The sequence below is a fragment of the Garra rufa genome, chromosome 9 (genome assembly GCF_049309525.1).
Source record: "Garra rufa chromosome 9, GarRuf1.0, whole genome shotgun sequence".
Classification (NCBI taxonomy): Eukaryota; Metazoa; Chordata; class Actinopteri; order Cypriniformes; family Cyprinidae; genus Garra; species Garra rufa.
Window position 1 is genome coordinate 2,926,585 of NC_133369.1, and position 18,105 is coordinate 2,944,689.

Consider the following 18,105-nt stretch of genomic DNA (forward strand, 5'->3'; position numbering starts at 1 on the left):
TTTGGTGACAATCCCATGGAATTCCTGGGAGGAGTACGTTAAATTCCAGAGCATGCGCTTTTTAAACAGCCCTAAATATCTCACTTCCTGTTGCGTGGAGCCCATGACATAGAGTACAAAAGTTGTTCAGCTCGATGAGTTCTATATGTGTACCGAGTTTCATATCAATACGCGCAAGTATGTGTGCGCAGTACATCAAGTTTTCAAACTGTGTTCCAGGGGGCGCTGTAGAGGCCCTGAACCACGCCCGGGTCCCAGCCTCTGTGGCGTCCGGACGACGGCAGATTCCGACGTGTGTGCAAATTTTCAAGAGTTTTTGAGTATGTTAAGGCCCCCAAAAGTGCCCCAACGGTTGAAAAAAAAAAAAAATAAAAAAAAAAAAAAAAAAAAAAAAACAAATAAGAATCCTTAGAAGAACAATAGGGCCTTCGCCCTTTTGGGCTCGGGCCCTAATAATTAAAGCTGCAAGCAGCGTTGACCGGGCCCTCGCCGTCTGGCAGTCGCCATCCCGATAGCATCAGGAAAACGGTGCCCAGTTGGCACATGCATTCACAATAACCCTTTGGACTAACCCTAACTGTCTCTCCTCCTGTCTGACTCTTTCTCTTACCACCCATCCCACCTCCTTACACTCAGCCACTTACCACACAAACACACACATAGAGTGCAGAGCAGAGTGAGATCAGATTTGTTTTTTAATTTTCTTTCATTCGTGGAGTTTTATATAATTATGAAATGAACTGTGTTTAATCAGAATGAATAGTTATTTGTATGAAAAAAGTTTCAAAGAGTTAGGATGCTGCACTTTAAATATATAACAAATCATTGAAAATTGAAAATGGGAAATGAAATTCTAGGCACGCTATCTGCCTCAAAAACACAGGAAACAAATATTTGAATGTATTTTGTATTTTGTATTTTTTTTATTTGCCATGGCAACAGCATTTGATGCATCAGGGACACCTTTACAGACTCTCATCAGCCGTGTTTTTACATCATTCTGATGAAGTTTGAAGAAAATCGAGTACAAATATATTGTTCGTTGTTCGTTCGTGTGTTAGTTCATTAACCAATGTTAACAAAAGAGACCCTATTTTAAATAGTTACCATGTTTTATGATCTACATCCATTTTTTAATATTATTTTAATGATCTATAAGCATCTGTGAAATAATTATAAACAAATATATTAAAAATAAATACATATTTACTTAGTTGATGTATTTGTTTCTCATTCTAATTAAGTGAACTGAGCAGTATAGTGTCATACTTATAAGATTTTTTATTCTATCAGTGAGATTGTATATATGTATATAAATCATATAATTTTTCCTTAAAAGATTAAAAAAAGATTTTAATGCTCTTTAAGCACCTATACAAAATAATTATGTAAAAGTACACTGACAGTACAGTCTATATCAACTGATTCTATTGATTATTTTCATTCTTATACACTGAGAATGAGCTAAATAGCATTAGAGGTCAAACGATTCCTTATCTTATGAGGACCTCTAGTGTTCATCCCTGGTATTAGAGCTTTAATCTGACAAATTTATGTGACACTTTTAATGTTTTTGGGGCCTCTGAGCATGATAACATTTTGAAACTACACGTATTTCCTAAGAATTTCTTGTTCTTTATATGTAAAAAGTTTTGATGAGTTAGAATAATGCAATTTAAAGATATATGAAAATAACTCTTCATCTTTTTTATTGTTACTTTCATAAATCACCACATCAACACCATTCAAGATGTCCCAAAGCCGTTCACAATTTAACATCTTCAGTATCTTGGCATCATGTTGACAAAGTTTGCTGTGAACTGTCTGATTCTGCTATGAGTGATATGAATTTATTCACAGCTATATTTAAAAACACAGGAAACAAATGTTAAAGTTTGACATGTTGCCATGGCAACAGCATTTGATGTATCAAGGACCCCTTCACAGATTCTCATCGGCCGTGTTTTGATATTATTCTGATGAAGTTTGAAGCAAATTGAGTAAAATTAAGAGGTTGATTTAAAAGCGTTTTGCAAGCAACACACTTCCTGCTGCCAGTTGGTGGCGCTATAACTTTGACTCATAATAGTCACATCTCTGTGATCGGTATCATACGACGAACAAACTGCTTAAGTTTGGTCAAAATCAGATAAAGTGTGTCAAAATTATTAGACATTTCCTGTTTCTCATTTCTCGCCATAATTCGTCGCCCTGCCAAGGCCAAACCGTTCGAGATACCAAAAATCCCCTGGCAATTTTGCATTCCCAATATCTTGAGATCATGCTGACCGAGTTTGGTGGCCATCGGTGGAAAGGTCTGGGAGGAGTATTTCAAATTCCACAGCTTGATTTTTCAAAAAATCCATATTTAAATAAAAATAGCTGACTTCCTGTTGGTCGTAGCTAATGGGTGTAAATTAGAAAGTTGTCCGGCTTGATGAGTCCAATATATGTACCGAGTTTGGTGACTGTAGGACAAAGTAATCCCCCAACTTTTGTCAAAAGGTGGCGCTATGGAGCGCCTGCTCCACGCCCATTTATGGGCTTTTATCAGTGTTTAACTGTCATTAATACAGATGTGTGTGTTGAGTTTCATGAAATTCTAAGCATTTTAAGTGGCTCAAAAACACAAAAAACTAAAGTTAAAGTTTGACACGTTGCCATGGCAACATGATAAAAGTTATGGATAACGCCCTTCACAGATTCTTATCGGTCGTGTTTTGACATTATTGTGATGAAGTTTGAAGCAAATTGAGTAAAATTAAGAGGCTGAGTTTAAAGCGTTTCTAAAACGTCACGCTTTCTGCTGCCAGTTGGTGGCGCTATAACTTTGACTCATAATAGTCACATCTCTGTGATCGGCATCAGACGGTGAACAAATTGCTGAAGTTTGGTCAAAATCAGACAAAGTATGTCAAAGTTATTAGGCACTTCCTGTTTCTCATTTCTCGCCATAAATTTGTCGCCCCGTCACGGTCAAACCGTTCGAGATATCAAAAATCCCCTGGCAATTTTGCGTCCCCAATGTCTTGAGATCATGCTGACCGAGTTTGGTGGCCATCGGTGGAAAGGCCTAGTAGGAGTATTTCAAATTCCATTGCATGCACTTTTTAGACATCCCTGAATAGCCGACTTCCTGTTTGGCGAAGCACGGACTATGAGTGTGAAATTTGTTCGGCCCGATGAGGTCTATATGTGTATGAATTTTGGTGACTGTAGGTCAACCGTTGTGCGCTCCAGAGCCCTTCAAAAGTCGCAATTTTTAACGCTGTGCCATGCCCCCCCCAGGTGACCCCCCCATGTCAAAGTCTGTCCGGCCCTGATGGCCGCAGGTTCCAATGTGTGTGCAAAGTTTCAAGAGTTTTCGTGTATGTTAAGGCCCCCGAAATCCCCCAAAACATTGAAAAAAAAATAATAATAATAATAATAATAATAATAATTAAAGCTGCAAGCAGCGATGACCGGGCCCTCGCCATATGCGCAGTCACCATCCCGATAGCATCAGGAAAACGGTGCCCAGTTGGCACATGCATTCACAGTAACCCTCTGCCAGTTTGGATTTAAAGTTTACAGAATTGAAAGGGTTAATTAAAATCAACACACAGACACATACACACAATATTTAAAATTTTGCCATCCAGTTTAATTTGTTAACATTAACTATATTAGTTAACATGAACAATAATTAAATAGCATTTATTAATGTTAATTAATATTAAGCTAAAAAAAGTATTCATATATTATTAAAAGGTACATTGGTACATTTATTTATATTTGTTAAAAATATTTGTGGGTTCATGTATTAATAATACATAATAAGGGTATTCTTAAGGCATTATAATGAATGCATAATAAATTATAAAAAACCTTATAATATGTTGTATCATCTCATGAGCATTCATAAGAACAGTTTCAATGTATTAGAATTTTTACTTTTTTTATTATAGCTTTTATGAGTATGATTACCTCTTCATAGTTATAATGTATAAGTCTCATATTTTGCCATCTTACTGATGTCACTTTACTTAAATCATACAAAGACCACTTATAAGTAATAATAATAATAATTCTCAAATAGCCATTAGATCAGGTATCAGATCAGATGAATGTATAATATGATCAGTTTAATTATTTTGATGGTACCCGTTAGACAGCTTTTTATAAGTAACTCTGCAACTGCATGTCAGCTAGCAGTAATTATTATTTGTTGTGGTAAATATATGCTAACACTGTATTTAGACAGTTCCCCAAAAGACAAACTGATTATAAGTAACTTTGCAAGAACATGAACCTTCTACTTAGCCTAACATTAAACTAAGTCTACACTGTAAGGAGTGTTAGTTGGTGAGAGTTAGTTGTTAATAGTCAATAGAATAGAGTATAATGTAAACAAAATAAATCTAATATGATATAGTCCATTACAAATGAAGTAGGTTTAAAATGGTGTCTACTGTGTGTTATAAATAATCATAATCTTAAAAGTTATAACCTCTAATATTTAAGTATTATAATGTATGATAATTGTTGTTATGAATATTTATTGAATGATATAATATATTATACGTTTTTTTATAATGCATTATGCATTCATTATAATGCATTAGAAATACCCTTATAATAGGGGCTTCATAGAAAGTGTTACCAAATCAGTGAGAGACAAACAAAACATTTCATAATTTTTCATTAAAAAATAACTAATTTTTTTATGCTTTTTAGTGTTTATTTTAAAATTATGTAAAAGTATTCTGACAGTACAGTACAGTACATAACAACTCCAAATAAATCTATGCATTTGTTTCCTTGTTGCACATTGAGAATGAACAGAATAGGATTAGAGGTAAAAAATATTCCTTATCATACGAGGACCTCTGGTGTTCATCCCTTGTATTACAGTCTTCATTTCTCCCTCTCTCACTTCTGGATACTTTTAATGTTTTTGGGGCCTCTGAGCATGATACAATTTTGATACCAAGCGTATTTTCTAGGAATGATTTGTTCTTCATATATACAAAGTTTTGAAGAGTTGGTATTAGGCACTTTAAAGATATATGAAAATGAATGCTACTTTTTTTTTACTGTGACTTTAAAAAATCACCACATCAACACCATTCAAGATATCCCAAATCCGCTCACAATTTAGCATTTTGAGTATATTCTTATCATGTTGACAAAGTTTGGTGTGAACTTCTTATTTCTGCTTTGTTTAGTATGATTTTATTTACAGCCTGATTTTTCCAAAAATCCACATTCAAATAAAAATAGCCAACTTCCTGTTTATTATAGCTAATGAGTGTTAATTAGAAAGTTGTCCGGCTTGATGAGACCAATATATGTACCGAGTTTGGTGACTGTTGGCAAAACTAAACCCCCAACTTTGGTCAAAAGGTGGCGCTATAGAGTGCCTCCCCCACGCCCATTTATGGGCTTTTATCAGTGTCTAAATATCATTAATACAGATGTGTGTGTTGAGTTTCATGAAATTCTAAGTATTTTAAGTGGCTCGAAAACACAAAAAACTAAAGTTAAAGTTTGACACGTTGCCATGGCAACATGATAAAAGTTATCGATAATGCCCTTCACGGATTGTCATCGGCCGTGTTTCGACATTATTGGGATGAAGTTTGAAGCAAATTGACAAAAATTAAGAGGCTGATTTAAAAGCATTTAGAAAACGTTGCGCTTTCTGCTGCCAGTTGGTGGCGCTATAACTTTGACTCATAATAGTCACATCTCTGTGATTGGCTTCATACGATGAACAAACTGCTGAAGTTTGGTCAAAATCAGACAACGTGTGTCAAAGTTATTAGACACTTCCTGTTTCTCATTTCTCGCCATAACTTTGTCGCCCCGCCACGGCCAAACCGTTCGAGATATCCAAAATCCCCTGGCAATTTTGCGTCCCCAATGTCTTGAGGTCATGCTGACCGAGTTTGGTGGCCATCAGTGGAAAGGCTTAGGAGGAGTATTTCAAATTCCATTGCATGCGCTTTTTAGACATCCCTGAATAGCTGACTTCCTGTTAGGCGAAGCACTGACTTTGAGCATGAACGCTGTTCAGACCGATGAGGTCTATATGTGTATGAATTTTGACAATTGTAGGTCATCCGGTGTGTGCTCCAGAGTCCCTGAAAAGTCGCAATTTTTAACGTGATGCCACGCCCCCCCCAGGTGACCCCCCCATGTCAAAGTTTGTCTGGCCCTGATGGCCGCAGGTTCCAATGTGTGTGCAAAGTTTCAAGAGTTTTCGTGTATGTTAAGGGCCCCGAAATGACCCAAAACATTGATGAAATAATAATAATAATAATAATAATAATAATTAAAGCTGCGAGCAGCGTTGACCGGGCCCTCGCCGTCTGGCAGTCGCCATCCCGATAGCATCAGGAAAACGGTGCCCAGTTGGCACATGCATTCACAGTAACCCTTTGGACTAACCCTTACTGTCTCTCCTCCTCTCTGACTCTTTCTCTTGCCACCCATCCCCCCTCCTTACACTCAGCCACTTACCACACACATAGAGTGCAGAGCAGAGTGAGATCAGATGTTTTTTAATTTTCTTTCATTCGTGGAGTTTTGTATAATTATGAAATGAACTGTGTTTGATCAGAATGAATAGTTATTTGTATGAAAAAAGTTTCAAAGAGTTAGGATGCTGCCCTTTAAATATATAATAAATAATTGAAAATTGAAAATGGAAAATGAAATTCTAGGCACGCTATCTGCCTCAAAAACACAGGAAACAAATATTTGAATGTATTTTGTATTTTTATTTATTTGCCATGGCAACAGCATTTGATGCATCAGAGACGCCTTTATAGACTCTCATCGGCCGTGTTTTTACATCATTCTGATGAAGTTTGAAGAAAATCGAGTACAAACATATTGTTCGTTGTTCGTTCGTGTGTTAGTTCATTAACCATTGTTAACAAAAGAGACCCTATTTTAAATAGTTACCATGTTTTATGATCTACAACCATTTTTAAATATTATTTTAATGATCTATAAGCATCTGTGAAATAATTATAAACAAATATATTAAAAATAAATACATATTAACTTAGTTGATGTATTTGTTTCTCATTCTAATTAAGTGAACTGAGCAGTATAGTGTCATACTTATAAGATTTTTTATTCTATCAGTGAGATTGTATATATGTATATAAATCATATAATTTTTCCTTAAAAGATTAAAAAAAGATTTTAATGCTCTTTAAGCACCTATACAAAATAATTATGTAAAAGTACACTGACAGTACATTATATATCAACTGATTCTATGGATTATTTTCATTCTTATACACTGAGAATGAGCTAAATAGCATTATTGTTCAAACGATTCCTTATCTTATGAGGACCTCTAGTGTTCATCCCTGGTACTAGAGCTTTAATCTGACAATTTATATGACACTTTTAATGTTTTTGGGGCCTCTGAGCATGATAACATTTTGAAACTACACGTATTTCCTAAGAATTTCTTGTTCTTTATATGTAAAAAGTTTTGATGAGTTAGAATAATGCAATTTAAAGATATATGGAAATAACTCTCCATCTTCTTTACTGTTACTTTCATAAATCACCACATCAACACCGTTCAAGATATCCCAAAGCCGTTCACATTTTAACATCTTCAGTATCTTGGCATCATGTTGACAAAGTTTGGTGTGCACTGTCTGATTCTGCTATGAGTGATATGAATTTATTCAGCTATATTTTTTCCAAAAATCCACATTCAAATCAAATTAGCTGACTTCCTGTTGGTCGTAGCTAATGGGTGTAAATTTTTTGCAAAAAAAAAAAATCTGGTGATCAAAAAATATTAGGCTTTAGTTAAGATCTGTTAGTTTTATGGACAGTTAGAATGTTTTGTATATGCAGACAAGGGCTTTATGATGGGCCTGATTTGAATTTAGAAAAAAAAAATATTTCTTAAACATGTTTGAAGTTCTTAATAGATTTCACTGTTGCACATTTAGTCTTTTTATTTTTTTACAGTAATGTGCATTTTGCAGTTTGTTTACATGGTGTACATTGGATGCACATATTTATGACTTCTTGTTACAGTATTCATTTAAAATAAAAGTTGTTTAAAATAAACAACTGTGTGCACCCTATTATTAATGTAGATGTGTATTTCAGTAATAAACTTAAGTAGGGGAGTTTTAAGTTACCAGGATTTATATCAAAATAGTGATCCCATGTCTGCAAAACTAACATTTTAAATGAAATATTGATAGCTAATCGATATCGAATCGAATATAATCGAATCGAAACCATAAAAATAACAATCGAATCGAATTGCCAAATTGGTCACAATACCCAGCCCTAATTCACATCCTAATGAATAAACAACCAAGAGTTTAAATATTCCCTTCTATCTCCTCCTCTCTGACTCTCTCTTTCCACCCATCCCCCCTCCCCACTCTCACCCTAACACTCAACAAACACACACCCACTTACCACGCACACACATAAGTGCAGAGCAGAGAGGGATCAGATTTGTTTTTTAATTTTCGTTAATTCATAGATCTTTGTATAATTATGAAATGAACGGTGTCTGATCAGAATGACTAGTAGTCTGTATGAAAAAAGTTTCAAAGACTTTGGATGCTGCACTTTAAAGATATAATAAAATTACGGCTATCTTGTTTTACTCCGATTTCAATCAATCACCACATCAACACCGTTCAAGATATCCTAAATCTGCTCGCAATTTAGAATCTTCAGAATGTTGGCAACATGTCAAAAAAGTTTGGTGTGAATTGGTTGGTTTTCCTGAGAGAAGTATATAAAATTCCACAGCCTGATTTTTCCAAATATCCACATTCAAATCAAAATAGCCGACTTCCTGTTGATCGTAGCTAATGGGTGTAAATTAGAAATGTTTCTGGCTTGATGAGATCAATATATGTACCGAGTTTGGTGACTGTAGGACAAACTAAACCCCCAACTTTTGTCAAAAGGTGGCGCTATGGAGCGCCTGCTCCACGCCCATTTATGGGCTTTTATCAGTGTCTAAATATCATTAATACAGATGTGTGTGTGAAGTTTCATGAAATTCTGAGTATTTTAAGTGGCTTCAAAACACAAAAAACTAAAGTTAAAGTTTGACACATTGCCATGGCAACATGATAAAAGTTATCGATAATGCAATTCACAGATTCTCTTCGGCCGTGTTTCAACATTATTGAGATGAAGTTTGAAGCAAATTGAGTAAAATTAAGAGGTTGATTTAAAAGCATTTAGAAAATGTTGCGCTTTGTGTTGCCAGTTGGTGGCGCTATAACTTTGACTCCTAATAGTCACATCTCTGTGATCGGCATCATAAGATGAACAAACTGCTGAAGTTTGGTCAAAATCAGACAAAGTGTGTTAAAGTTATTAGACACTTCCTGTTTCTCATTTCTCGCCATAACTTTGTCGCCCCGCCACGGCCAAACCGTTCGAGATATCAAAAATCCCCTGGCAATTTTGCGTCCCCAATGTCTTGAGATCATGCTGACCGAGTTTGGTGGCCATCGGTGGAAAGGTCTAGGAGGAGTATTTCAAATTCCATTGCATGCGCTTTTTAGACATCCCTGAATAGCTGACTTCCTGTAGGGTGAAGCACTGACTTTGAGCATGAAAGTTTTTCAGCCCGATGAGGTCTATATGTGTATGAATTTTGATAACTGTAGGTCAACCGGTGTGCGCTCCAGAGTCCCTCAAATGTATTTTTTTTTCATGCTGTGCCACGCCCCCCCCCAGGTGACCCCCCATGTCAAAGTTGGTCCGGCCCTGATGGCCGCAGGTTCCAATGTGTGTGCAAAGTTTCAAGAGTTTTCGTGTATGTTAAGGGCCCCGAAATTACTCAAAACATTGATGAAATAATAATAATAATAATCCTTAGAAAAACAATAGGGCCTTCGCCCATTCTGGGCTCGGGCCCTAATAATAATCCTTAGAAAAACAATAGGGCCTTCGCCCTTTTGGGCTCGGGCCCTAATAATTAAAGCTGCAAGCAGCGTTGACCGGGCCCTCGCCGTCTGGCAGTCGCCATCCCGATAGCATCAGGAAAACGGTGCCCAGTTGGCACATGCATTCACAATAACCCTTTGGACTAACCCTAACTGTCTCTCCTCCTGACTCTTTCTCTTACCACCCATCCCACCTCCTTACACTCAGCCACTTAACACACACATAGAGTGCAGAGCAGAGTGAGATCAGATTTGTTTTTTAATTTTCTTTCATTCGTGGAGTTTTGTATAATTATGAAATGAACTGTGTTTAATCAGAATGAATAGTTATTTGTATGAAAAAAGTTTCAAAGAGTTAGGATGCTGCACTTTAAATATATAATAAATCATTGAAAATTGAAAATGGAAAATTAAATTCTAGGCACGCTATCTGCCTCAAAAACACAAGAAACAAATATTTGAATGTATTTTGTATTTTTATTTATTTGCCATGGCAACAGCATTTGATGCATCAGGGACGCCTTTACAGACTCTCATCGGCCGTGTTTTTACATCATTCTGATGAAGTTTGAAGAAAATCGAGTACAAATATATTGTTCGTTGTTCGTTCGTGTGTTAGTTCATTAACCAATGTTAACAAAAGAGACCCTATTTTAAATAGTTACCATGTTTTATGATTTACATCCATTTTTAAATATTATTTTAATGATCTATAAGCATCTGTGAAATAATTATAAACAAATATATTAAAAATAAATACATATTAACTTAGTTGATGTATTTGTTTCTCATTCTAATTAAGTGAACTGAGCAGTATAGTGTCATACTTATAAGATTTTTTATTCTATCAGTGAGATTGTATATATGTATATAAATCATATAATTTTTCCTTAAAAGATTAAAAAAAGATTTTAATGCTCTTTAAGCACCTATACAAAATAATTATGTAAAAGTACACTGACAGTACAGTCTATATCAACTGATTCTATGGATTATTTTCATTCTTATACACTGAGAATGAGCTAAATAGCATTAGAGGTCAAACGATTCCTTATCTTATGAGGACCTCTAGTGTTCATCCCTGGTATTAGAGCTTTAATCTGACAAATTTATGTGACACTTTTAATGTTTTTGGGGCCTCTGAGCATGATAACATTTTGAAACTACACGTATTTCCTAAGAATTTCTTGTTCTTTATATGTAAAAAGTTTTGATGAGTTAGAATAATGCAATTTAAAGATATATGAAAATAACTCTTCATCTTTTTTATTGTTACTTTCATAAATCACCACATCAACACCGTTCAAGATGTCCCAAAGCCGTTCACAATTTAACATCTTCAGTATCTTGGCATCATGTTGACAAAGTTTGGTGTGAACTGTCTGATTCTGCTATGAGTGATATGAATTTATTCACAGCTATATTTAAAAACACAGGAAACAAATGTTAAAGTTTGACATGTTGCCATGGCAACAGCATTTGATGTATCAAGGACCCCTTCTCAGATTCTCATCGGCCGTGTTTTGATATTATTCTGATGAAGTTTGAAGCAAATTGAGTAAAATTAAGAGGTTGATTTAAAAGCGTTTTGCAAGCAACACACTTCCTGCTGCCAGTTGGTGGCGCTATAACTTTGACTCATAATAGTCACATCTCTGTGATCGGTATCATACGACGAACAAACTGCTTAAGTTTGGTCAAAATCAGATAAAGTGTGTCAAAATTATTAGACATTTCCTGTTTCTCATTTCTCGCCATAATTTGTCGCTCTGCCAAGGCCAAACCGTTCGAGATACCAAAAATCCCCTGGCAATTTTGCATTCCCAATATCTTGAGATCATGTTGACCGAGTTTGGTGGCCATCGGTGGAAAGGTCTAGGAGGAGTATTTCAAATTCCACAGCTTGATTTTTCCAAAAATCCATATTTAAATAAAAATAGCTGACTTCCTGTTGGTCGTAGCTAATGGGTGTAAATTAGAAAGTTGTCCGGCTTGATGAGTCCAATATATGTACCGAGTTTGGTGACTGTAGGACAAAGTAACCCCCCAACTTTTGTCAAAAGGTGGCGCTATGGAGCGCCTGCTCCACGCCCATTTATGGGCTTTTATCAGTGTTTAACTGTCATTAATACAGATGTGTGTGTTGAGTTTCATGAAATTCTAAGCATTTTAAGTGGCTCAAAAACACAAAAAACTAAAGTTAAAGTTTGACACGTTGCCATGGCAACATGATAAAAGTTATGGATAACGCCCTTCACAGATTCTTATCGGTCGTGTTTTGACATTATTGGGATGAAGTTTGAAGCAAATTGAGTAAAATTAAGAGGCTGAGTTTAAAGCGTTTCAAAAACGTCACGCTTTCTGCTGCCAGTTGGTGGCGCTATAACTTTGACTCATAATAGTCCCATCTCTGTGATCGGCATCAGACGATGAACAAACTGCTGAAGTTTGGTCAAAATCAGACAAAGTATGTCAAAGTTATTAGGCACTTCCTGTTTCTCATTTCTCGCCATAAATTTGTCGCCCCGTCACGGTCAAACCGTTCGAGATATCAAAAATCCCCTGGCAATTTTGCGTCCCCAATGTCTTGAGATCATGCTGACCGAGTTTGGTGGCCATCGGTGGAAAGGCCTAGTAGGAGTATTTCAAATTCCATTGCATGCACTTTTTAGACATCCCTGAATAGCCGACTTCCTGTTTGGCGAAGCACGGACTATGAGTGTGAAATTTGTTCGGCCCGATGAGGTCTATATGTGTATGAATTTTGGTGACTGTAGGTCAACCGTTGTGCGCTCCAGAGCCCTTCAAAAGTCGCAATTTTTAACGCTGTGCCATGCCCCCCCCAGGTGACCCCCCCATGTCAAAGTCTGTCCAGCCCTGATGGCCGCAGGTTCCAATGTGTGTGCAAAGTTTCAAGAGTTTTCGTGTATGTTAAGGCCCCCGAAATCCCCCAAAACATTGAAAAAAAAATAATAATAATAATAATAATAATAATCCTTAGAAAAACAATAGGGCCTTCGCCCTTTTGGGCTCGGGCCCTAATAATAATCCTTAGAAAAACAATAGGGCCTTCGCCCTTTTGGGCTCGGGCCCTAATAATAATTAAAGCTGCGAGCAGCGATGAACGGGCCCTCGCACCTGGGCTCACCGCCGACCGGTGGCTTCAGGAAATCAGCAAACGGTGGGCAGTATGCTTTTAATACAGTAAATGTAGAAAAAATATGTCATAAGTCATTTAAATGTGCCAAACTTGCCACTGCCAGATGGTGGCGCTATGCCTATAACTGATTATTGGCATGTAGATGTGTTCAGGCCAGCACTATTATCAAACATATGAAGTTTGGTGCAGACTGACCTTGGTATGTTTGAGTTAGTGAAATATATGAGATATCCTGCTGCCAACAGGTGGTGCTATGATAATATCTGAATATTGGTCTTTAGGTGTCTTCAGGCCAGGACTCTTACCAAACCTGTGAATTTTGTGGCAGATCAGACATTTTCAGGCTAAGTTATAACCACTTCTATGTCTATGCAGAAACATCAAACTTTGTCAGGCCACCACGGACATGCCCTTTAATGAAAACTCAAGATCTTCACAATTTAACATCTCTAAGGCCTCAAGATCAGACTGACCAAATATAATGTTGATTTAATTAAATGCAATCAATGCAAGGACTTCAGATAGATGCCAACTGTGAACCAGTATGCTACAAATAAGAACATGTAATTCATGATGATAGCAAAATGTTATTATTGCTTCCTCTATATCCACCACTTCTGCTTAAATGTCATTGTTACCTATCTTTACAATTTTTGTATAATATATTTTTGTATAAAATCAATTGTTGTCATAACTAAGAATCAATAAGGAAGACGGTGCCCAGTTGGCACATGCATTCACAGTAACCATCTGCTAGTTTGGATTTTAAGTTTACAGAATTAAAAGGGTTACACTTTAAAATCAACACACAGACACATACACACAAAATATAAAATGTTGCCATCCAGTTTCATTTGTTAAAATTAACTATATCAGTTAACATGACCAATAAATAAATAGCATTTATTAATGTTAATTAATATTAAGCTAAGAAAAAGTATTCATATAAAGTTTATGTACTGTGAATTAACATGAACATGAACACAGTTCATGTGGGTGTACAGCAATACACAATAAAGTCCTCTATAAACGCTCCATTCTTTCAAAATATCTTTAAAAATCAAGTTGAGTATTTTAACGGGGTGATATATATATTTATAACTGTTCTTAAAATTATGGTTTTCAGATGTTTTGAAGAGATAACAGTAACGTTTGTTTTGTTGTCAAAGTTTGTCTTAATTTTTTATTATTATTATTTTATATTCAATAAATAACACTATGTAAATATTGTCTATCAATGAAGATAAATTGATCATGCTAAAAAGTTGTATTTTTTTAAATCTTTTGCTATGTGACTGAATAGGACAAGTTCATGGTACAGTTAAGTACAAAATAAATAAAAAACAACAACTGCAAAATACGAACAATGAAAGACTTAGTGACCCTTTATATTTTCTCAAAATATCAGACTCTCAAAGATCAGACATATTTATGTAATTACACTACATACAGTATGTGCATTATGTTCAAAGATGGTCTGTAGAATGGCTCTCTACTCTGTCACCCTCTCTGCCTCTCACCCCTCCCCCCTGCAATAATGAGCTTCTCTGTGCCTGACTGAACGCACACACATACTGTAGAGACATTCACCAGAGTGACAGCAGGTTTCTGAGTTATCTTTTTAATTTTCTTTAATTCATTGAAGCTTGTATAAAATTTATATTTCCAGCACTTGCTCAGAATGATTAGATCTCTGTGTGAAAAAAGTTTTAAAGAGTTTGGATGCTGCACTTTAAAGATATAAAAAATTAGGGTTATGTTTTTTACTACATCTTTAAAAAATCACCACGTCAACACCGTTCGAGATATCCCAAATCCGCTCGCAATTTAACATCTTCAGAATCTTCTCTTCATGTTAAAAAAGTTTGGTGTGAACAGCTGGTTGTTCTTAGGAGTAGTGTGAATTTGTTTACTACCTGATTTTTCAAAAAATCCACCTTCAAATCAAAATAGCCGGCTTTCTGTTGGTCTTAGCTAATGAGTTTGATTTAGAAAGTTGTCCAGATTGATGAGAACAATATAAGTACAGAGTTTGGTGACTGTAGGAAAAACTAACCCCCCAACTTTTGTCAAAAGATGGCGCTATAGAGTGCCTGCTCCACGCCCATTTATGACCTTTTGCCAGTGTCTAACTATCATTAATATTGATGTGTGTGTTGAGTTTCATGAAATTCTAAGCATGTTATCTGCCTCGAAAAGACAGGAATGTAATTTTAAAGTTTGACACGTTGCCATGGCAACAGCATTTGATTTATCATCGACCCCTTTACATATTCTTATCGGCCGTGTTTTGACATGATTTTGATGAAGTTTAAAGAAAATCGATTAAAATTAAGAGGCTGATTTCAAAGCATTTTGAAAATGACACGTTTCCTGCTGCCAGTTGGTGGCGCTATAACTTTGACTCATAATAGTCACATTTATGGAATCGGCATCATACAAGGAACAAACTGGTGAAGTTTCATCAGAATCAGGCAATGTGTGCAACAGTTATTAGACACTTCCTGTTTCTCATTTCTCGCCATAACTTTGTCGCCTTGCCACGGCCAAACCGTTCGAGATATCAAAAATCTCCTCGCAATTTAGCGTCCCCAATGTCTTGAGATCATGCTGACCGAGTTTGGTGACAATCCCATGGAATTCCTGGGAGGAGTACGTTAAATTCCAGAGCATGCGCTTTTTAAACAGCCCTAAATATCTCACTTCCTGTTGCGTGGAGCCCATGACATAGAGTACAAAAGTTGTTCAGCTCGATGAGTTCTATATGTGTACCGAGTTTCATATCAATACGCGCAAGTATGTGTGCGCAGTACATCAAGTTTTCAAACTGTGTTCCAGGGGGCGCTGTAGAGGCCCTGAACCACGCCCGGGTCCCAGCCTCTGTGGCGTCCGGACGACGGCAGATTCCGACGTGTGTGCAAATTTTCAAGAGTTTTTGAGTATGTTAAGGCCCCCAAAAGTGCCCCAACGGTTGAAAAAAAATAAAAATAAAAAAAAAAAAAAAAACAAATAAGAATCCTTAGAAGAACAATAGGGCCTTCGCCCTTTTGGGCTCGGGCCCTAATAATAATCCTTAGAAAAACAATAGGGCCTTCGCCCATTCTGGGCTCGGGCCCTAAAAATCACCAAAAGAAAAGCATGTTTTGCAGTGTGCAGAAACCCTGCTTTATGTCTAATACGAAATCTGTTGAGAATCACTCAAAGCAGTCAAACTCTTTAACATATCAGTGTACTAGAAGCATATTCTCTGTACCTGTGTGTGTTCTCAGGTGTGCTTTCAGGTGAGAGCTTTTGAAGTATGTTTTGCCACAGTCGGGATGAGTGCAGACGTGATCGCGGGGCCGCGCCGGGACGGCTCCAGACGGGGGTCTGTTTGCGGACGAGTCGCGGGTTGGAGCGGGAGCGATGGCGGTGAACTTCAAACCACATGAAGGCGCTGTGGCTGTTTGTTTAGGAGGCAGAAGCACCACCACTGAAGCTTTGGCCACAAGCAGCACAGACGCAGGAGGAGGGCTGCAGCTCGAAGTCAATGGAAGCATCTGGAAGACTGAGAGCCCTGGCGAGTTTCCAGCTGGAGAGTCAGACACCGCTGCTGCTGCTGCAGGGGCTGATGGGGGATGAAGGTTTACGGCTGAGTCACGATCTGCGTCTGATGTGTGCCGGATCACGCTGACCGCTTGACATCGGGTCTCAGGTGAAGTCGTGACCCCTGACCCCAAGTGCGGGTCGCAGTCAGGGCTGTACGGTGGAGTCATGTAAGACGTTGCCTAAAAAAATAACCAATTCATTATTGTTTTTGCGTATTATTTAACTAATGAAACAGGTTTGACTAGATTACCTTATTTCAATATCTGTTCAGGACTTATTTAGCCATTATTTTTAATTTTAAGCTACGTTTTATTTTTGAGTTTGGCCATTTCTGAGCCTTTTGACAGATATTTGCTCTTCTTTTAATCACAAACTCACTTTAATTTGTTCAATTTCTCAGAAAGCAACCCTTTTTATGTCAAATAGTTTCAAGTAAATGAATCTTGGTTTACAAATTGTTAAACGTTTGACGACTTTTTTGAGGTGTGATCGTTGTTTCTATATTCTAGTGGCAGGGTTAATGAAATATTAAAAAAATATATATTTCAAAAATGTAAAACTAATAAATAAAATGTGTAAAACTATATAAGTGCGGGTCGCAGTCAGGGCTGTACAGTGGAGTCATGTAAGACGTTGCCTGAAAAAATACAACCAATTTATTGTTTTTTGCGTATTATTTAACTAATGAAACAGGTTTGACTAGATTACCTTATTTCAATATCTGTTCAGGACTTATTTAGCCATTATATTTAATTTTAAGCTACGTTTTATTTTTGAGTTTGGCCATTTCTGAGCCTTTTGACAGATATTTGCTCTTCTTTTAATCACAAACTCACTTTAATTTGTTCAGTTTCTCAGAAAGCAACCCTTTTTATGTCAAATAGTTTCAAGTAAATGAATCTTGGTTTACAAATCTTTAGACATTTGATGACTTTTTTGCAGTGTGATCCTTGTTTCTATATTCTAGTGGCAGGGTTAATGAAATATATTTAAGAAATGTAAAACTAATAAAAATGTATAAAAACTATATAAGTGCGGGTCGCAGTCAGGGCTGTACGGTGGAGTCATGTAAGACATTGCCTAAAAACAATAACCAATTCATTATTGTTTTTGCATATTATTTAACTAATGAAACAGGTTTGGCTAGATTACCTTATTTCAATATCTGTTCAGGTCATATTTTGCCATTGTATGTAATTTTAAGCTATTTTTTAGTTTTGAGTTAGGCCATTTCAATCAGAATCTTATTAGGTTAATGAAATGCAGTCCTTTTATTACTATAATACCATATTACTGTACTTTTTACAGCATACAGATAAACATTTAACTAATAGATCTCACCATAATTTCCTCAGTTGATTAATTACAGTATATATATTTAATATGCATTTGAGGCATTATCTAATT

General features: G+C 36.4%; 1 protein-coding gene across 1 annotated transcript in view; it reads right to left on the minus strand.

Annotated features, from left to right (window-relative positions):
• klf10 (Kruppel like factor 10) overlaps positions 1-16,871 on the minus strand; it is a 34,456-nt gene extending 17,585 nt beyond the window's left edge. The window contains exon 1 of the mRNA XM_073847735.1: positions 16,364-16,871. Within this exon, the coding sequence (XP_073703836.1) occupies positions 16,364-16,865 (502 nt within the window). The 5' untranslated portion in view covers positions 16,866-16,871. The remainder of the gene's footprint in view (positions 1-16,363) is intronic.
• Between the last annotated feature and the right edge of the window lie 1,234 nt (positions 16,872-18,105).